The sequence below is a fragment of the Sminthopsis crassicaudata genome, chromosome 2 (assembly GCF_048593235.1).
Source record: "Sminthopsis crassicaudata isolate SCR6 chromosome 2, ASM4859323v1, whole genome shotgun sequence".
Classification (NCBI taxonomy): Eukaryota; Metazoa; Chordata; class Mammalia; order Dasyuromorphia; family Dasyuridae; genus Sminthopsis; species Sminthopsis crassicaudata.
This window is the reverse complement of record NC_133618.1, coordinates 467175348-467192360: the sequence shown is the minus strand read 5'-3', so window position 1 is coordinate 467192360 and position 17013 is coordinate 467175348. Positions and strand designations below refer to the sequence as shown.

The 17013-nt window shown below is 45.9% G+C and overlaps 1 protein-coding gene across 1 annotated transcript in view; it reads right to left on the bottom strand.

The window, feature by feature from the left end:
* Positions 1-679: 679 nt before the first annotated feature.
* The window catches only part of OLFML2A (olfactomedin like 2A), a 41451-nt gene continuing 25117 nt past the window's right edge, over positions 680-17013 (bottom strand). The window contains exons 5-8 of the mRNA XM_074293065.1: positions 13937-14186; positions 6326-6610; positions 4527-4712; positions 680-2658 (exon numbers count right to left, since the gene is read on the bottom strand). Coding sequence (XP_074149166.1) covers positions 2054-2658; positions 4527-4712; positions 6326-6610; positions 13937-14186 — 1326 coding nt within the window. The 3' untranslated portion in view covers positions 680-2053. The remainder of the gene's footprint in view (positions 2659-4526; positions 4713-6325; positions 6611-13936; positions 14187-17013) is intronic.

Here is a 17013-nt window from a genome sequence, read left to right as displayed (position 1 = left end):
GCCTCGGGCTGGGCCAGAACTGGGGGGAGTGAAAGGAGGGGAACAAGCTGATGAAAACGGCTCCCTTCCCGACGTTTCCTGGCACGCAGGCACTTACTGCATTCTTGGGCCCCGACTGCAGAAATAGATGACAACATTTATGAATTACAAAAGAAAAATCATTGTAGAAGAGAGGGAGAGGACGTTGGAACAAGTTCTCGTGTTTTCTTGGTATTTGATTTCAGGCCGGCTCGTGGGTGACTGTGGAGGGATGGAATGTGAGTCGGACAGTGTGCAACAGCATCCCAGGAGACCCGGAGCCAAGGGCCTGAATTTATATGGGGCGGCCTGAGGCTAAAACAGCCCAGGCTTCCAAGGACAGGAAAACAATGTTCCCTTAACTGGGGTTCTCTTTGCATACAGAAGATGCTTAATATTTGTTGAGCTGAAATAAGTCTATAAAACCACAGGATTTAAAGTTGGAAGGTTTCAAGAGGTATTCTAATCTGATTCCCTCACTTTCACAAAGAAGAAACTGAAAGTGACTGAGCTGAAGGGGTATTGGTTCAAGTCCACGCTGGTAAAAGTCAGGACTTGAATCCAGGACTCCCAGTCGAAGCACAAACAGGTCCCCCTTGCACCCTAGTCCAAACCCCTCTTCTCTGTTCAACAAATCATAAGATTTAGAGCCAAGAAAAAATTTAGAGGTTAATTGTCAGGACTTCTTAAACTTTTTCCCCAAGAAATTTTTACATGATCCCAGGCATATAAAACAGGTATAAAAATCAAACATTTACTGAAAATAAATCATAATTTCATGACCCCCACATTGTTATCAGACCCCTATATGGGGTTGTGATCCACAGTTTAAGAAGCTGGGATCTAGTTCAGTTCCTTTGTTTAATAGAGGAGGAAGTGGAAGTCCAGAGAGGGGGCCTGATTTGCCCAAAATCTTTCATCAAGTCAGCTGTAAAATCTGCTTTTAAAAAAATTCATAATTAGTGCTCTTTCCATTAGGCTACACGGCACTGAATTAAATTAAATTAAATTAAACCCAGGGAAATGACTGCTTCTTGGGTAGACAAATAGGGAGAAAAAGACCAACCAAGAATGCCTTCTCCTACCTGTTTCGCCACATGCACACACACGTGCACATATGTATGGATATGTATGCGTGCACATACGTGTATATGTATGCAGACACGTGTACACATACAAATACACATTCCTATCATTGTAACCTCACCCATGTTTCTTTCCCTGATACATCCTTCCGATGCAGGGGGGTCCTGGTTCTCCCAGCCATGCCTAGGAAGCCAAGTTCTGGTAGGAGAGCCCAGTGACAGACAGTGCCTCGCAAAGGGCAGAGAGGGGCTCTTCCCAGAGGACGGCCACCAGGAAGTGAACTTTTTGGCCCGGAAATTCATTAAACCGCTCACTTTGGAATGAGGGCCTGGAGCCAGTTAGACAAGAAAGAGTAGCCATGTCAAGAGCATCCCTGGTCTTGGAAGTGTTATATATATATATAATCTTTCTATAGTGTACTGTCATATGCATTTACTCAGGTGAGAAATGATGGTGACCCCTGATTTCTGTTAGAGAGGGAAAAACATTTCAGCCTCAGACAGGGTCAGTGATGGCCTCCAAGGGCCCTTTCAAAGCTAGAGCTTCTAGAATTCTCTCATCCCCGTGCTCCAGTGACCAGTCTCCTGGTTCTGGCTGCAGGAGGTCCCCTGGGAACACAAGAGCCACGGACTTTTATTTCAAGAATGAAGAGACAGAAGAAGGGGGAAAGTGGGAGGGAGAATGGGGTCTAGCTCTGGAAAGCTTGCCGGGACAGGCGAAGGCGGTCAGGAGACTTCGGTGGAGCTGCCCCCTCTGCGCTCGGTTCTCCTCCCCGCCCCCGCCCCCGCCCCCGCCCCCGGCCGCAGTCCGGCCACCCCAGAAACGTTCCCACACGCCCTGTTTGGGGGGAGGGCTCTCCGAGCGATCTCAGAAGGGGGCACCGGCTCCCTGCGGCCTCCGGCTCTGTGCCTGGGGCCCCCAAAAGTGCTGGCGGGAGGACCCCCCTCCGTCAGACCACGAAATGGAGGGCGTAGGTGACCTGGTGGCCGTTGTCCCAGGCGTAGAGGACCTTCTCCTTGGGGTTGTAGTCGATCTGGGTGGTGAAGGCGTGCTCGTTGAGGAAGGGCAGCCGGGGGGCGGCGTCGGTGCCGGTGTGGGTGTCGAAGGCGTAGGAGATCTGGCCCTCGCTCCGGTTGTACACGTCCACAGCGTACAGGATGCCGCAGACCAGGAAGCAGTTCCCGTAGGAGTTGCGCCGCAGCCGGGTCCTCCACGTGGTCTCCCGCCTCACGGACAGGTCCCCGGGGTCCAGGCGGCTGAGCACGATCACCTCCTGCTGGGAGAAGCCGCCCTCGTCCGCGGCCGGGTAGATGACCCACAGGCCGCTCTCGTCCACGGCGAAGTCGATGTCGGAGTGGCCCCGCCACTTCCAGGGCGTGGTGTCCTCGTAGACCACGTCGGGCAGCAGCGTCCAGGCCGCCACGTAGCGCTGCCGCAGGTCGTACTTGATGATGTTTTTGGTGAAGGCGCGGTTGTAGTAGAAGGCGCCCTGGAACACCACGTGGCCCGTCCCGATCCAGTTGTACGGCAGCTTGTACACGTTGCTCCAGCGGCCTGCAGCGGGAGAGCGGGAGCCGGTTATCACAGCAATAAGCAACTTACTTCATATCAATTTCACGTTAGTAATAAACAGTTTTAAAATAAAATAACAAATTAGCCCCTGCGGGAAAAATGTTTCAGGGCTCTTGGACCTGGCCCCGCAAAATGATCAGAGAATTCTAGGGGCCTCAGAACAGGTCGCTCCCAGATCAGCACCCCAAGGGCGGCACGGATGGCCCAGAGACCCTCCCGGTCCCGCTCCCACAGCTCGGCCCGGGCAGGGGAGCCCAGGAGTCAGAAAGCGCGCGGCCGCGCCGCAGCCGCCGCTGCTGGGACCGAGGGCCAAGGCCCGGAAGTGGCTCCCGTAGTCGCGGGGACCCGCCCAGGACAGGCCGCGGTCTGAACCAGGATTTTCTGCCTCCAGATTCAGAGTTCTGGGTCAGGGCTCTTCCAGCTCTAACCCGCTCTGCTTGAGGTTCCCTTTCGGCTGTAAATCTTAGAGGGAGGGAGGCAGCCTCCAGGCTCTGAAGCCCCGCCTGGCACTTCCCTGCGGGGAGAACCGAGCACTTCTGGCATCTTCCCTTTGGGTATGTAAGCCGGCCCGCAGGTTCCGGCACTGTCCTGTTCCCGCTGGGCACCGAGCCAAGCCCAGGGAATCCCGGAGGGGGCTCCGCTCCGAGCTCATGATCTTGTTTATGATCTCTTATCTTGTTTAAACACCCGGATCGCATTAGGCACATTCCAGCCCTCTCCCTGGCCCCCCGCGGCTCCTGACCCCGCGGCCTTTCGGAGGAGGCCATCTTTCCTAAGGAGAAAACCAGGGCAGCCTCCCTTGCTGGCACCCAGGGCTCCGTGGCAGAGAGGGGGCCGGAGAGCACAGACCGCCGGCTGGAGGGGCCGCGCTTCACTTGTCTCACTCATGACCCCTTGGAGGTTTCTGGCTATGGCAGTGGGGGCCATCTCCTTTCCCACTTCATTTTGCAGGTGAGGAAAGGGAAGCTGAGAGGGTGATGTGACTTGCCCAGGATCACATAACTAGTGGGTGTCTGAGGGCAGATTTAAACCCATGAAGATGAGTGTTCCTGCCCCCCAGGCTGAGACTATTCCCTGGGCCACCGACTGCCCCAGGAGGACTTTAGGTATTATTTAGTCCCATTACTCCAGTTTTCATGTATGAAAACTGAGACCCAAGAAACAAGATTTGGACAGAACCTGGAATAAAACTTCAGTTGTCTAACTCTCACGACAGCGTTTTTTGTTTTTTCCATCATATTATACCCAAACAAAATCCATTCTCAAATGTTCTCTCTATCACAACCCAAGTGCTTTCCTGGCAGAATGGGACACATTTCCCAAAACAGACTAAGTGTGGAGACAGATTAATTGACTTCTAAGGTTCCTTATGGATTCTGAGATGCTGTGATTGTTTGGTTCCATCAGGTCCCTCGTTCCCGTTTGACGTTCTGGGTTTTACAGTACATTCTGTAAACCAACACCCTTTCTACTCCTATCTGTTTGCTGTATCCTAATAGCCTAGGTTTTGAATTTCAACTTTGAATTTTCTACATTTTGAATTCTAATCTTTTGTCATTCATAAATATGAAGACACGAAACAGGAGAAGCTATTTAGAGAGAGAGGGAAAGGTGCCCAATCCCAACCAGTCAAGTCAAGGGAAGGCTCTACAGACTATCAGGTTTCCCTAGACCATATGCCCCATTTCCCGGGGGGGAACATGATTCTTTTGTGTCCCACCGGCTTCTGTAAATACTCCCCACGCCCTTGGGAAGGTTGGTTCTGAAAAACTGCCCCATACGCAGCGGAAGCCAAGGGCCTCCACTTTTTGTACCAGCCCCTCTCCCAGAGCCCCCACGGGGTCCCTGACCTTGTTGGAAGTTGTACAGGTTCCGGAACTCCACCAGGCTGTTCCCATAGTAGTAGTTGGTGATGTAGATCTTGTCATCCCGGGCCGTGGGGTCCTTCATCCACGCCCCCTCATTCCGCCCATAGCTGTGCTGCTTCACAGGGGCATCAACAGACTTGATGGTGCCTTCACACCCCACTTCTTTGACTGTACAGAGAAAGGATTTTCATTAATGAAGCTTCCAAACCCCAAAAGTGTGGAACAGTGGACAAAGAGCAAGGTCAGAGGAACTGGGCGACCTTGGGAAAGCCATCTAAATGTTGTGAATCTCGGTTTCTTCCTTTGTAAAATAAACAGGTTACACCAGATGCTCTCTGTGGTCACTCCCAGCTCTAAAATCAATGATCCCAGGTAAGTCCTGATCATCTCAGCCTTTCTCCTGTCTTTGAACATAATCATTCCTCTCTCAGATCAAAGAAGACAATCATACCTGTTGTTAAAGGCCTCCAAGGATTACAGCAGCTCTCTGTCTGAGATCCCATCCTTAGAGACCCAGCCAAATGTCACTTCTAGGAAGTCTTCTCTCACATCCTCGTTAGCCAGAAATGAGCTTTCTTTCTTTGGACCCCACATTACTCTTAGTCCTTCTCTTATCGACATTCTATTCTGCATTATTCTTGTGTGCTATATCTTCTAATCGTTAGATACATATACATATTGCACATCCCAAGGCTCTCACAACTTAGCAAGGCTCTTCTATTCAACAAAACAAATTACAGAGAGGAGGTGCTTAATAATGATTTTCAGATTGTGATTTGCATCCACATTCTCTACCTTGGAATCATCCTTAGCTTCTCTTTCTCCCTCACCCCATCTCCCATTAGTTGCCAAGTTTTGTCAAGTCTACTGGACAGTCTCTATGTCTACTATATCTCCCACCAAATTCAGGCACCCTTTACTTTCCACCTGGGTTACTGCAATAGCTTCCTAATTGCTTTCCTTCTGAAAAATCTCTTTTCCAAATACATCTTCTACACAGCTGCCAAATTGTGCCTAAAGTATAATTCTGAGGGGCAGCTACGTAGCACAGTGTATAGAACACTGACCCTGGAATCAGAAGGACCTGAGTTCAAATTCAGACTCAGACACTTAACACTAGCTGTGTGACCCTGGGCAAGTCACTTAACCCCGACTGCTCTGCCAACAAATAGACCAACTTAAATCTGACCATGTCTTTCCTCTCTTCAATAAACTTCAGTGATTCCCTACTAACTCTAGCATAAGTACAAACTTCTGTTGGGCGTTTAAAGTCTTCCATAATATGTTTCTGACATTCCTTCCTCTCTCCCTCCCTCCCTCCATTCCTTTCTCTTTCTTTCCTGAGAATGAGGTGTTTTTTTTTTTTTTATTTTAATAGTATTTTTCCAAGTGCATACAAAGATAGTTTTCAACATCCATCTTTACAAAAACACAAAAATTCCAAAATTTTCTCCCTTTCTTCCTCCTTCACCTCCCCTCTCCCCAAGACAACAAGCAATCTGATATAGGTTAAACATGTGCAATTTTTCTAAACATATTTACATATTTATCTGACATCTTTTCAGACTGACTCCATATCCCTGCCCCTCATATTGTCTGCATTTCAGCAAGGTGACCAGTTTGCTATTTCCTGCATATGACGTCCCACTTCTGAGCCTTTGCACAGGCTTTTTTCCGTACTTGAAGTATTCTCCCTTCTGATATTCTCCCTTCTGACCTTATCTCTCACAATCCCAGGGCTCATTCCACTCTCCCTGACATTTTAAAGGCTGATACCATACCTTGGTTAGGACTTTCTGACCCATTGGGGCTTGCAGCATTGTAGCCAATGGACAGTATGGTGACTGGAGGGCTCCTGGGGCTGGTGGTGGTAGGGGTGGCGGTGGTAGTGGTGATGGTACTGGGAGCCATGGTGGTGGGAAGAGGGGTGGTGCTGGTGGGAGGACCAGAGGTGGGATCTCCTTCATCTGTAGCCCCCACTTCCTCCTGTTCATCCGAGTTGTGCTCCAGGTGTCTTCCTTCTAGTTTGGTTTCCTGCTGCTCTATGACCCCTTTGAGGGTGTTTTCTATGAATAATAAAAATATTAATCAACCACATGTTAAATATCTCCTATGTGTCAGGCACTATGCTAAGCAGATAAGACAATAACGAAATAAATCCAGTTCTCCAATAGATAGAGCAGCAGCTCTGTAGTCAGGAGGACCAGTCATGTAACTGATTTCCTCCACCAAAAAAGTCCCTCTTTTCGAGGGGCTTACTTTTTTTTTTTTTTTTTTTGGCAGGGAGCAGGGAGGGAGGCAACTCATATACATTAAAATACAATCAGAATAAATACTAAATAAATTCAAGGAAATTTAGGACATTAGAAGTTGAGGGGAGATCAAGAAAGATTTCTTGCAAAAAGTATTGCTTGAGTCAAGTCTTGAAGGCAATAAGGCATTCTATGAAATAGAGGTAAGAAAATAATAATAACAGCACCCTTAAAGAATAATTTACAGGGCAGTTAGATGGTGCAACGGGGAGAGCTCCAGTCTTGGAGTCAGGAGGTCCTGAGTGCAAATTCAATCTCAGACACTTACACTTCGAAGCTGTGTGACCCTGGGCAAGTCACTTAACCCCAATTGCCTCACAAGAAAACAACAACAACAAAAAAGAGCAATCTACTACTGGTAAGTGCTTTATGAAGTCACATAAGTTGATAAGTATTATTTATGATATTTATGCATAATTTCTATATGCTTAAGTATTATCATCACCACTTGGAATGGCAGAACCAGCGATATAATTCAGCCCCTTCACTTTGAAGATAAGGTACCCCAGATGGGAGTCTAGGGCCCAGAGTTTCAGGGCCAAGGGGTCCTTTGCCGCCCAGGCCCTCGCCTCTGGGAAGCAGCTCTGGGGGTGTGCAGGCTGGCCGGCTGCGGCCCCGCTCCTCCCCTCCTCCCCTCCTCTCTCTCCAGCCTGCCTCCCATGCTTTGCGGAGTTCCTTCGGAGCACACTGCTAGCTGGGGGAAGGTGGATGCAGATTCAGCCAGCCTTGGCAGGGTGGGCGGGGGCCCTTTCTCCTCAGCTATGCTCCTCTGACAGGGGTAAAGCAACAGGAAGGAAATGGATTCCTCCAGCCTTGTTTGTGATGGCAGCCTCTGATGCTTGAAGCCACATGGGGCTATTAGTATTCTGAGCCCACGTATCTCGGGCAGCCTGCGGGCCCCTAGTCAGCAGCGGGGTGTCTCTGCGTTTTTAAAAGGGCCTGAGGCTGTCCCGTCCCCAAAAGTCATATTCCTAAAGACAGTTCCTTGTCATGGAAGGAGCATTTGGCAGAGGACCAGAAGGCCTGGATTCAAGTCCTCTGCTATTACCGATGGTCTGTGCTACGGACTCCCTTATAGGCTCCGTTAATGTAGCACTTCATACTGGACCTTTCTTCATGCCTTGTTCATCCAGCATCTTTTCCCTCCTCAAACAATCCTATATTGTGTGAGCTCTTTACAGCTGTATGACCTCCAAGAGAGTAAAGAGCATTTCACTTTCTGTCTGTGTTCCTCACACCTAGAAAAGGGCCTTGCACACAGCTGGTGTTTAATAAATGCTTCTTGGGTGGGGTTGGGTTAAAAGAGTAAAAGCCTCAGGCTCCTCAGGCATAAACTGAGAATCCAGGATAGTCAAGGTCTCCTTCAGTTTTGTGAAGGGGGAAGAGAACTGACTTCTTGTTCATTATAATGAAAAAGAGCTGAACTCCTAGAGGAGAAGTCCTGTTTCTGCCCCGTGGGGGTAATCCTGGGTCCTTCCCATCAGCTCTCCTTGTCCTGGGTTCTTCCTTTGATGGGGAGGAGGCTCCTAGGAAACCACCCTCCATCTGGATTTAGACAACCTAATGTTAGGTCCCAGCTCTCCCACTTACTGTCTGTGTAATATAGAGGCTAGAAATCCTCTCCAACCTTGAATTTACAACCTCATCTGACAAGGCCATGGTGAAGAAACTTAAACCTAAAAGTGCTCTCTCCAGAAGTGCAAGACGCAAGAATTATTTCTTGGATCTATTTCCTCTCTTTCATTGCCTCTGCACTCCCTCCCCCCCAAGTCTAGCCCTCCTTCCCTCCATCCAGTCTTTCTTCTCCCCAGTCCAGAAGGGCTTCACTGGTGTTCAGGATGCCCATGATCAAGGTCCCCATCCCTCTTGCATTAACAGTAGTTCCTCATTACTTAGAACAGGGATTCTAAACCTGGGAGTCTTTGGATAGATTTCCATTGCTCCATGAACTTTAATAGGGAAAAAAATTACACTAATTTCCCTTGCAATCCTACCTATTTTATTTTATGCATTAAAAAATTATTCTGAGAAGGGGTCATTAGGCTTCACCATACTTCCAAAGGGGTCTCTGACACAGGAAAAAATTAAAAATCCTTAGCAGAGAGGTCAAAACCTACCCATAGTCTGGATTTCATTATATCTATATATCCATTATGTGTGTGTGTGTGTGTGTCTATAGATAGATGGATAGAAAATCCTATACTTACCTTTTCAGCCTTCAGTTACACTCTTCCCTTTCACATACACAGAGGCAGCTAGGTGAGATATTGGACCTAGAGTCAGGAAGACACTAGCTATTCACTTAACCTCTCTGTCTTTTTCTTCAACTGTAAAATGGGGATAATAATATGCATTTATCACCCAGAGTTGCTTTGGATGGGATGGGGGAATCAAAGGGGATGATTGTAATGTGCTTAGCACAGGGGCTGGCATACATAGGCTTGATATAAATACTGGATTTTTACTTTGTTATCTTGCAAATTTGCTAAAGTTTTTAATTTTTTCTAGTAGTTTTTAGTGGATTCTGTAAGTATATTATCATATCATCTGCAAAGAGCGATAATTTGGTTTCCTCATTACCTGCTCTAATTCTTTTAATCTCTTTTTCTTCTCATTGCCGAAGCTAGCATTTCTTTTTTTTTTTTTTATAATATTATCCCTTGTATTCATTTTTCCAAATTATCCCCTCCCTCCCTCCACTCCCTCCCCCCGATGATAGGTAATCCCATACATTTTACATGTGTTACAATATAATCTAGATACAATATATGTGTGTAAATACCATTTTCTTGTTGCACATTAAGTATTGAAGCTAGCATTTCTAATACAATATTGAATAGTAATGGTGATAGTGAACAACCTTTTTTCACCTCTGATTTTACTGGGAATGGTTCTAGTTTATCCCCATTACATATGACACTTACTGATGTTTCAAATAGATGCTGATATAAATGCTTATTACCATCCTAATTCCTACTTATTACCTCATGTTTACATTCTAACTAATGCGACATGCTTGTTTTGCCCAAAAATGTCTTACTTTTCCCCACTTCTGAGTCTTTCTTCAAATAGGAAATTGGAGATGTTATAAAATTAGAATTAAAATGACTTTGTAAGTAATTAGACATGAGAGGTGAAGAAAAAAGAAAACATCCAACTGAGGTTTCAAATGCAAGAGGATGGATGAGTGAAGAGAGCCCTGCCAGAAAGAGAGAAATCAGGAGAAGATACAGTCTTGAGAGAAGTTAGCAAGACTGCAACATATTGACTTTGAGGTAAACTCTAAATCTTTTCTGAGAGTCACCTTATCTTGGTCTGGACTTGAGGAGCACGGGAGTGGAAGGAATGGTGGAAGAGACTGGGTTTTATTCCTGGCTTGACCATGGACTTTACATGACATAGTACATGCTACTTTCTCTCTCTGGGTTGCAGTTTTCTCATCTACAAAATGAAAGCATTGAAGTAGATGGTCTCTAGGGTCCCTCCTGGTGCAAATAATCTCAGTTTTATGCTTCACCATGTCCCTTCCAGCTCTCAGGTCCCTTCTGCCTCTGACAACATTCTAGCGCCTAACACTTGGACCCTCAGGGTGCTGAGTCCGACTCCATCCTTACACCATCGCACTCCCCTTTATCTCTTTTTCCCTTTTGTTCTAATACTTTTCCCCTACATGCTTCCTTTTTGTTGCCTTGACTTTATTTGCCATGGAGGTTAAAGGTGCCAAAGCCACCCGCCCTGTACATGGGATCCTGGAGAGACAATATTGTTTCTGCCACTGCCATCAAGACATCAATCACATTGGTCCCTCTCCCTGAGAGAAAAGACATCCCCTTCCTCTCACAAAAAGATTGCTTGAGACAACTTGGCAGCAGGACAAAGGCCCCTTACCAGCCCAGCCTCTTGCTTCTACAGCTGTGGGCGAGTAATAGAAAAATATACAGGAAAAATGAAGGAGGTCTCTTGGGACAATAACTTATAATCTCAGAGAATGTTAGAACTGGAAGGGACCTTAGAACATAAAACGTCTAGAGCTAGAATGGACCCTGGAACAGAACGTTAGAACACAGAATTTTAAAGCAAGAAAAGACTTTAGAACAGAGGAAGTTAGAGTACAGAATCTGATAGTTGGAAAAAATATAGAATGTTAATTAGAAAGGACTTAAGAAGTCATATAGTACAACCTTTCATTAGACAAACTGAAGACTAGATAGAAGTGAGTGGATGAGGGGATAGTTAGCTAACAAGATCCCATGTTTCATGAATTGTGTACCAATCCAAAGTTGCTTCCACTATACCATCCTACTTGATTTCCACCAATTGATTTGTCTTTGAAAAGTTTTAATCCTTGCTTACTGGAAAGACTAGCGTGGTTCTAGAAAGGAGAAGTCCCCTTACCTTTTCTTTCTTTCTTTTTTCTTTTTTTTGGTTGTGTGTGTGTGTGAAGGGGGGGGGAGTTTTTGCAATTCATTTATAGTAGAGTTCAAATCCTCTCCATCCCAATCAACCTAGATACTGGCTGAGTTTTCCTTGGGCTGCAGCCAAAAACCACAGAGCCATACCAGCCTTGGTCTCCGAGCAATAATCTTTTATCCTTTCTCTCCTCAAGGCTGTCATGGTGATGGGGTCAAACAACATCCAAATGACCCCAGCATCCCTCTTTATCCCTGGGCTATGGCCCTAAACTACAGAAACAAACCAATCTTGGTCTCAAAGCACTAACTCACCCCCTTGTCCCCACCAGGACAAGTCAGAGTGACAGGCAAAAACCACCCAAAGTTAGCCACAGCATCCCCTTTTATGCCTATCTCCACATTCTTCACCTAGAAATCTCTCCCTTACAATTCTGCGATTCAGTTCAGGTAAGCAGGTGGCTGCCTACTCAGGGATAATAACATTTCTGTGGGACTTTAAAGTCCACATGGTACTTTCCCTTCGACAACACCTTTGTGAGGAAGATAGTATAAATAAGTTATTCCTATTTGATGGGTTAAGAAACTGATTCTCAGAGAGATTAAATGACTAATAGTCATAGCTATTTCTTAGTGACCCGTAACTGAATTAAAATACCAGCTCTACCTTTGTGATCTTGGCAAATCATTTAATTTCTGTTTCATTTTCTTTAACTAAAAATGATGGGTTGAGCTGGTTGGAATCAGCTTGAAACAGAAAGCTGATTTTCACTGTGAGCATTTATACTTGGTAGATAAGAACTTACAACCACTACAAATCAAGGCTTGATTTATTATTTTGTTGATTATTTAGACTCAAAAAACTGTCAACCAAGCAGATAAGACATAAAAGTCTGTCCTGTAGCCATATCCCTCCACTTCCCATAACTGTTGTTAAACACTTTCTGGCATGTCCCTTGTCTAGATGGCCTCTGAGGTCTCTTCCCATTTAAGAGTTACCCTCTTGTACCCAGTTTGCTTTTGGGAAGGGGGTTAAGGCTGAAACATGATGATTCACCTTAATACTAAGTGAAGAATATGTAGAATGAGGGAATGACAGTGTTAGAACATAGAATCTCAGTGCTGGAAAGGACCTTGGAACAATAAAATACACACACAGGTATGTATGGTAGGCGGAACAAGAGATAGAGCACTGGGCTTCGAATCAAGAGGACTTCCTGAGTTCAAATCTAACTTTGGACACTAGGCTGTGGGACCCTGGGCAAGTTAACCATTTGCCTCCATTTCTTTATCTCTAAAATGGGCTGGAGAAGGAAATGGCACACCACTCCCGTATTTTTGCCAAGAAAGCCCCAAAATGAGTCACAGAGTTGGACACAACTAAAACAACTGAATAACAAACATGTATACATACACACACACACACACACACACACACACACACATATATACACAATACAGATACAGTCTTATAACCAAAGAGAACACTGAACTGCAGAATCTTGCCCCTGAGTCAGTATATGAATTTTTGTCTCCTCCTGGCTGTTTTCCATTATACCTCAAGCACACACAATGTGAAATATAGAAATGCAAAATACAGATTGTGAAAGCACAAAGGGACCTTAGAAATCACTTGCTCTAATTTCATTTTACACAGGAAACAAGCATTGGATCGGGGGGGGGGGGTACCAGAGAGGAAGGGGGGCCAGACCTCGTCTAGACCAGGTTTTCCCCCCAGCCTCCGTTGCCTTTGATGTGCTAACAGTTTTTCTAGGACACATCCGCATTTCCTGGCCTTCTTCCTGTTCACAAGTCAGGCCTGGCCCTGGAACTCCTCCCAGTCAGAATGTGAAGGTGGACATTAGGGCCTCACATCCCTTTTCAGAGTCCTTGCCATTGGCCCGGCCAGCCCAGCAACATGGGAGGGAGAGGGTAGATGGGTCGTGGGCTCCTTGCCAGGGACAAAGCCTTGTTTCCCACAGGTCTTGTTGGCAAAGTGAGACTCCTGCAGCTGTTTTTCTGCTGTGTGCCTTTTTTGGCAAAGTAAGGAAAGGAACAAATAGGGGGACATGGAGCCAGGCCGTGTCCATTCCTCAGCTGAGCTGGGCAGAAGGAGGCACCTGATGCTGGGGAAGTCCTGCCATTGTGTGAGCCCTGTGGGCTGGGAGCAGCAGCAGAGGAATCCCCACATATGCTGTCTGGGCTTGACAACAGGCTCAGTTCAAACACTGGCAATGTAAGGCCCCCTCTAGTTTTAACATTCGGTGGTAAATATTATAAAATTCTATGTTTTCCGGTTTATCCATCTCTAAAAGCCTCTATTCTTAGATTAGTTCTAACACCCTATTTTCTTTCTTTGTTTTTCTGTTTTCTTTCTGTATTTTCTTTCTTTCTAGGCAACTGAGGTTAAGTGACTTGGCCAGCATCACACAGTCGGATTTGATTTCAATTCCTCCTGACTCTGGGTAGGTGGTCTATCCACTGTGCTAACCAGCTACCCCCAACATGCCATTTTCTAAAGCTCCCTTTCCACTCTCACATTCCATGCTCAATTTCCCTTGCCATCCCGACCCCCCATCCCAAGCTTCTCCAGCATCCAAGGACACTCAACCATCTCCTAACGTTATCTGTATCAGAGAAAAATCTGAATCCTCCTCCCCAAAAGACTTACCAGCTGCACCCTCCACCTCTTCCTGCCTTGTGGACTTGTAGTAGGTGATGCCCCGGATCACTGCTTGTTGGTGCGGGAGGGCCCGGGGCCTGGCTGTGGCCTGCGGGGCTCTGCCCTTCACAGTGTCCTTCCTCACCTTCTCCACTTTCAGAAGCTTGTCTTTGGGAGGCCTTGGGACAGACTTGTCCACAAAGTTTTTCTTGACTCCAGAATATTTGCTGGCTTCCTTGCCTTTTCCACCAGCTGTCTCCTAGGAAAGAAAGAGGGGGGAAGCTCCTAGAGCTGGGGGCGCCTCTGACCCCAGCCTCAGACTGGCCGTGTGACCCAGGACGGGTCTCTCACTCTGCCCCAGCGCGCTCATCTGTAAGTGAGCCGGAGAATGACAAACACTCCAGCATCTGGGCCAAGAAGGGCCCAACTGAGCCACAGGGAAAACACAAAACTTCTCATGTTTCCATCATGCCTTTTTCACAGCGACCTGCCTATCAGGTGGGACATGTTAGGAGACAAAAGCGTACCAGCATTATAATCACCTTGTCATATTCATCTACACTGACAGACAAAACAGCCCCGTGAAAGAGCCTCTCACCTCGTACAGGAGAGGTGGACGAGAGCAAAGGAGTGCGTTTGTCCAAGGTCACACAGCAAATTAGTGGCAGTTGGAGCTGAAACCCCAGCCTTCTGACTCTCAGTGCAGAATGTATTCTCTCTCTGTCTCTGTTTCTCTCCCTGTCTCTCTCTTTCTCTGTCTCTGTCTTTGTCTCTTTCTCACACACATATGTATACTCCGCTGCATTGCTTTCCCTTTTCTGCACACCCAGGAGCTCTACTCTGCCTTACGGGTAAAGATAAATGTCCCATCATCTCAATATTCCCCTCAGAAGAAACATCTGAGCCTCTTGTTGATCCTGGCTAATCCAAAGCTTTTTTTATCCTATTGTTCTGCTCCAAACTAAAGAAGTGTGGTACTTCCTGACAAGAACAGTTCCAAATTCAGATTGAAAAAAGTACAAAATACTCAAGTGAAAGTGATGATCAGGAACTGTCTTATTATTTGTATTGGTCTGAATACTCCACCAACCAAAGGAAAATGGTAGAGAAGGAGCTTCAACTCAATGGGAAGAAACACATCTTGATAATTAGAGCTGCTCCAAGCTGGGGGAGGAAGCTGCCTTGAAAGTCCCTCTTCTAGTGGAGGATTGAACGACTACCTGTCTGGGAAGATACAGAGGAATCTCCTGAGGTCCAAATTAGATTAGATATTTTATCAGAGTGCTTCCAATTGTGGAATTCTGAGATTACTAGCAACATCATCAATCAATGAATTACATATGAAATGTAGAAATCTAAAATAAATATCAAATGAAAGTCACACATTACCTTCAGGGGGAAAAAAGATGATTGACAGGATTGGGAATTGGATTATATATGTGACATTTATCATATCATGAAGAATTTTTCTAGACTGTAAATTATGGTAAAATGTGGGAGAAACCCCAAATATCTGGGTTGGAAGGGAACCCTTAGAAGGTCATAGAATGTTAAGAGTAGAATTAGCTTAAGAATCACTAGTTCAAATCCTTCAATTTTAAAAAAAAATTCTTATTTCAAATTTTATTTCTCCTTTGTGGCAAATAATTTGATCAAAGCCTCCTAATGAATTAATGGAATAGCCAGAACTTGAACCCAGATCTCTGGATTCCAGTGGGGTGTGCAGTTCCTTACTATGATTCTTCCCTGATGTACTTCAACAATAGATTATGTAATGGACTTGGCCCATAGGGCCCCCATGCTGTTATAGTGTGTTAACACCAGTCATCTGAGCAGTAATAAAAAAAACATTATTCATCCTCATAATAATAATAGGGAACAGGATCTCTAAATGCCTATACACTAGAAACTATTCCTAGGAATAGAGTGAGGTCATGTTGTTTAGTCATTTTAGTCGTGTTGGAATCTTCATGACTCCATTTGGGATTTTCTTGGCAAAGACACAGGAGAGGTTCGCCATTTCCTTCTCCAGCTCATCTGACAGGTGAGGAGACTGAGGCAAACAGGGTGAAGTGACTTGCCCAGGGTCACAAGTGTCTGAGGCCAGATTTGAACTCAGAGCCTCCTGACTCTAGGCCTGGCACTCCATTTACTTCACCACCTCAATTCATGAAATCCCAGACAATCCAGACACCTTCACTGAATCACTCAACCAACCAACAGAACAAACTTGGTATTAAAGAGTTTTTCTAAGACTTTTACCACAATGTGTGAATAAGTCTTTTAGTCAACTTGACAGAATTATAGTGTTTTGGCCATTGGATGAAGGCAGATGATATTGAAAGATATCAAAATATTTTATGAATAGCTGAATCAGACACGTCTCTGAGCCTATGCCCTGGGCAACTCATTTAATCCTGCTTGCCTCAGTTTTCTCATTTGTAAAATTTGTAAAATGAGTTGGAAAAAGGAAAGGAGAGGAAAATCCCTCTAGTGTCTTTGCTAAGAAAATCCCAAGTGGGATCCCAGTGAGTCAGGAACATTGCTGTATCGGTAAGTGTCTGGCAGGGGGCCTGGAAAGCAGTACATGCTATGGGAATCCCACTCCCTTCCCTTCCCCTATGCACAGTATGGTGATAATGCAGTTTTCAGTGGCGAAGGACTGCAAATCATGGAGTTGGTGATTCCAGTTTCAGAGTCAAGCCCCTGAGAGGGAATTATTAGCCAGACTGGTGCAGCAGCAAGCAATGCATCCAGCTAGAAGCAGAGATCCTGGATTGGAAGGAGGCGATGCAACCAGATGACCACTGAGGAAAGCAGATGTGGAAGGAGGGTCCCCTGAGGAAGAAAGAAGCATGATCCTTTGCCTTAAAGAAGAATGGTGGCTAAGGACTGAGAGAGGACTTCCAGTCAGAAAGCTCCAGTCATTGGCACTTTTGTACCTTGGGGGAATCATCCAGTTCTGGGGAATCAGACACTCCCGCCTGTTGCAACAACCGTTATTAGTAAAAGCTTTTGCTTAAACCTAATTAACGGTGTCTGCCAGATTGTTACCAGGACAGAGAATGGTGGGGGCTCAGAAGAAT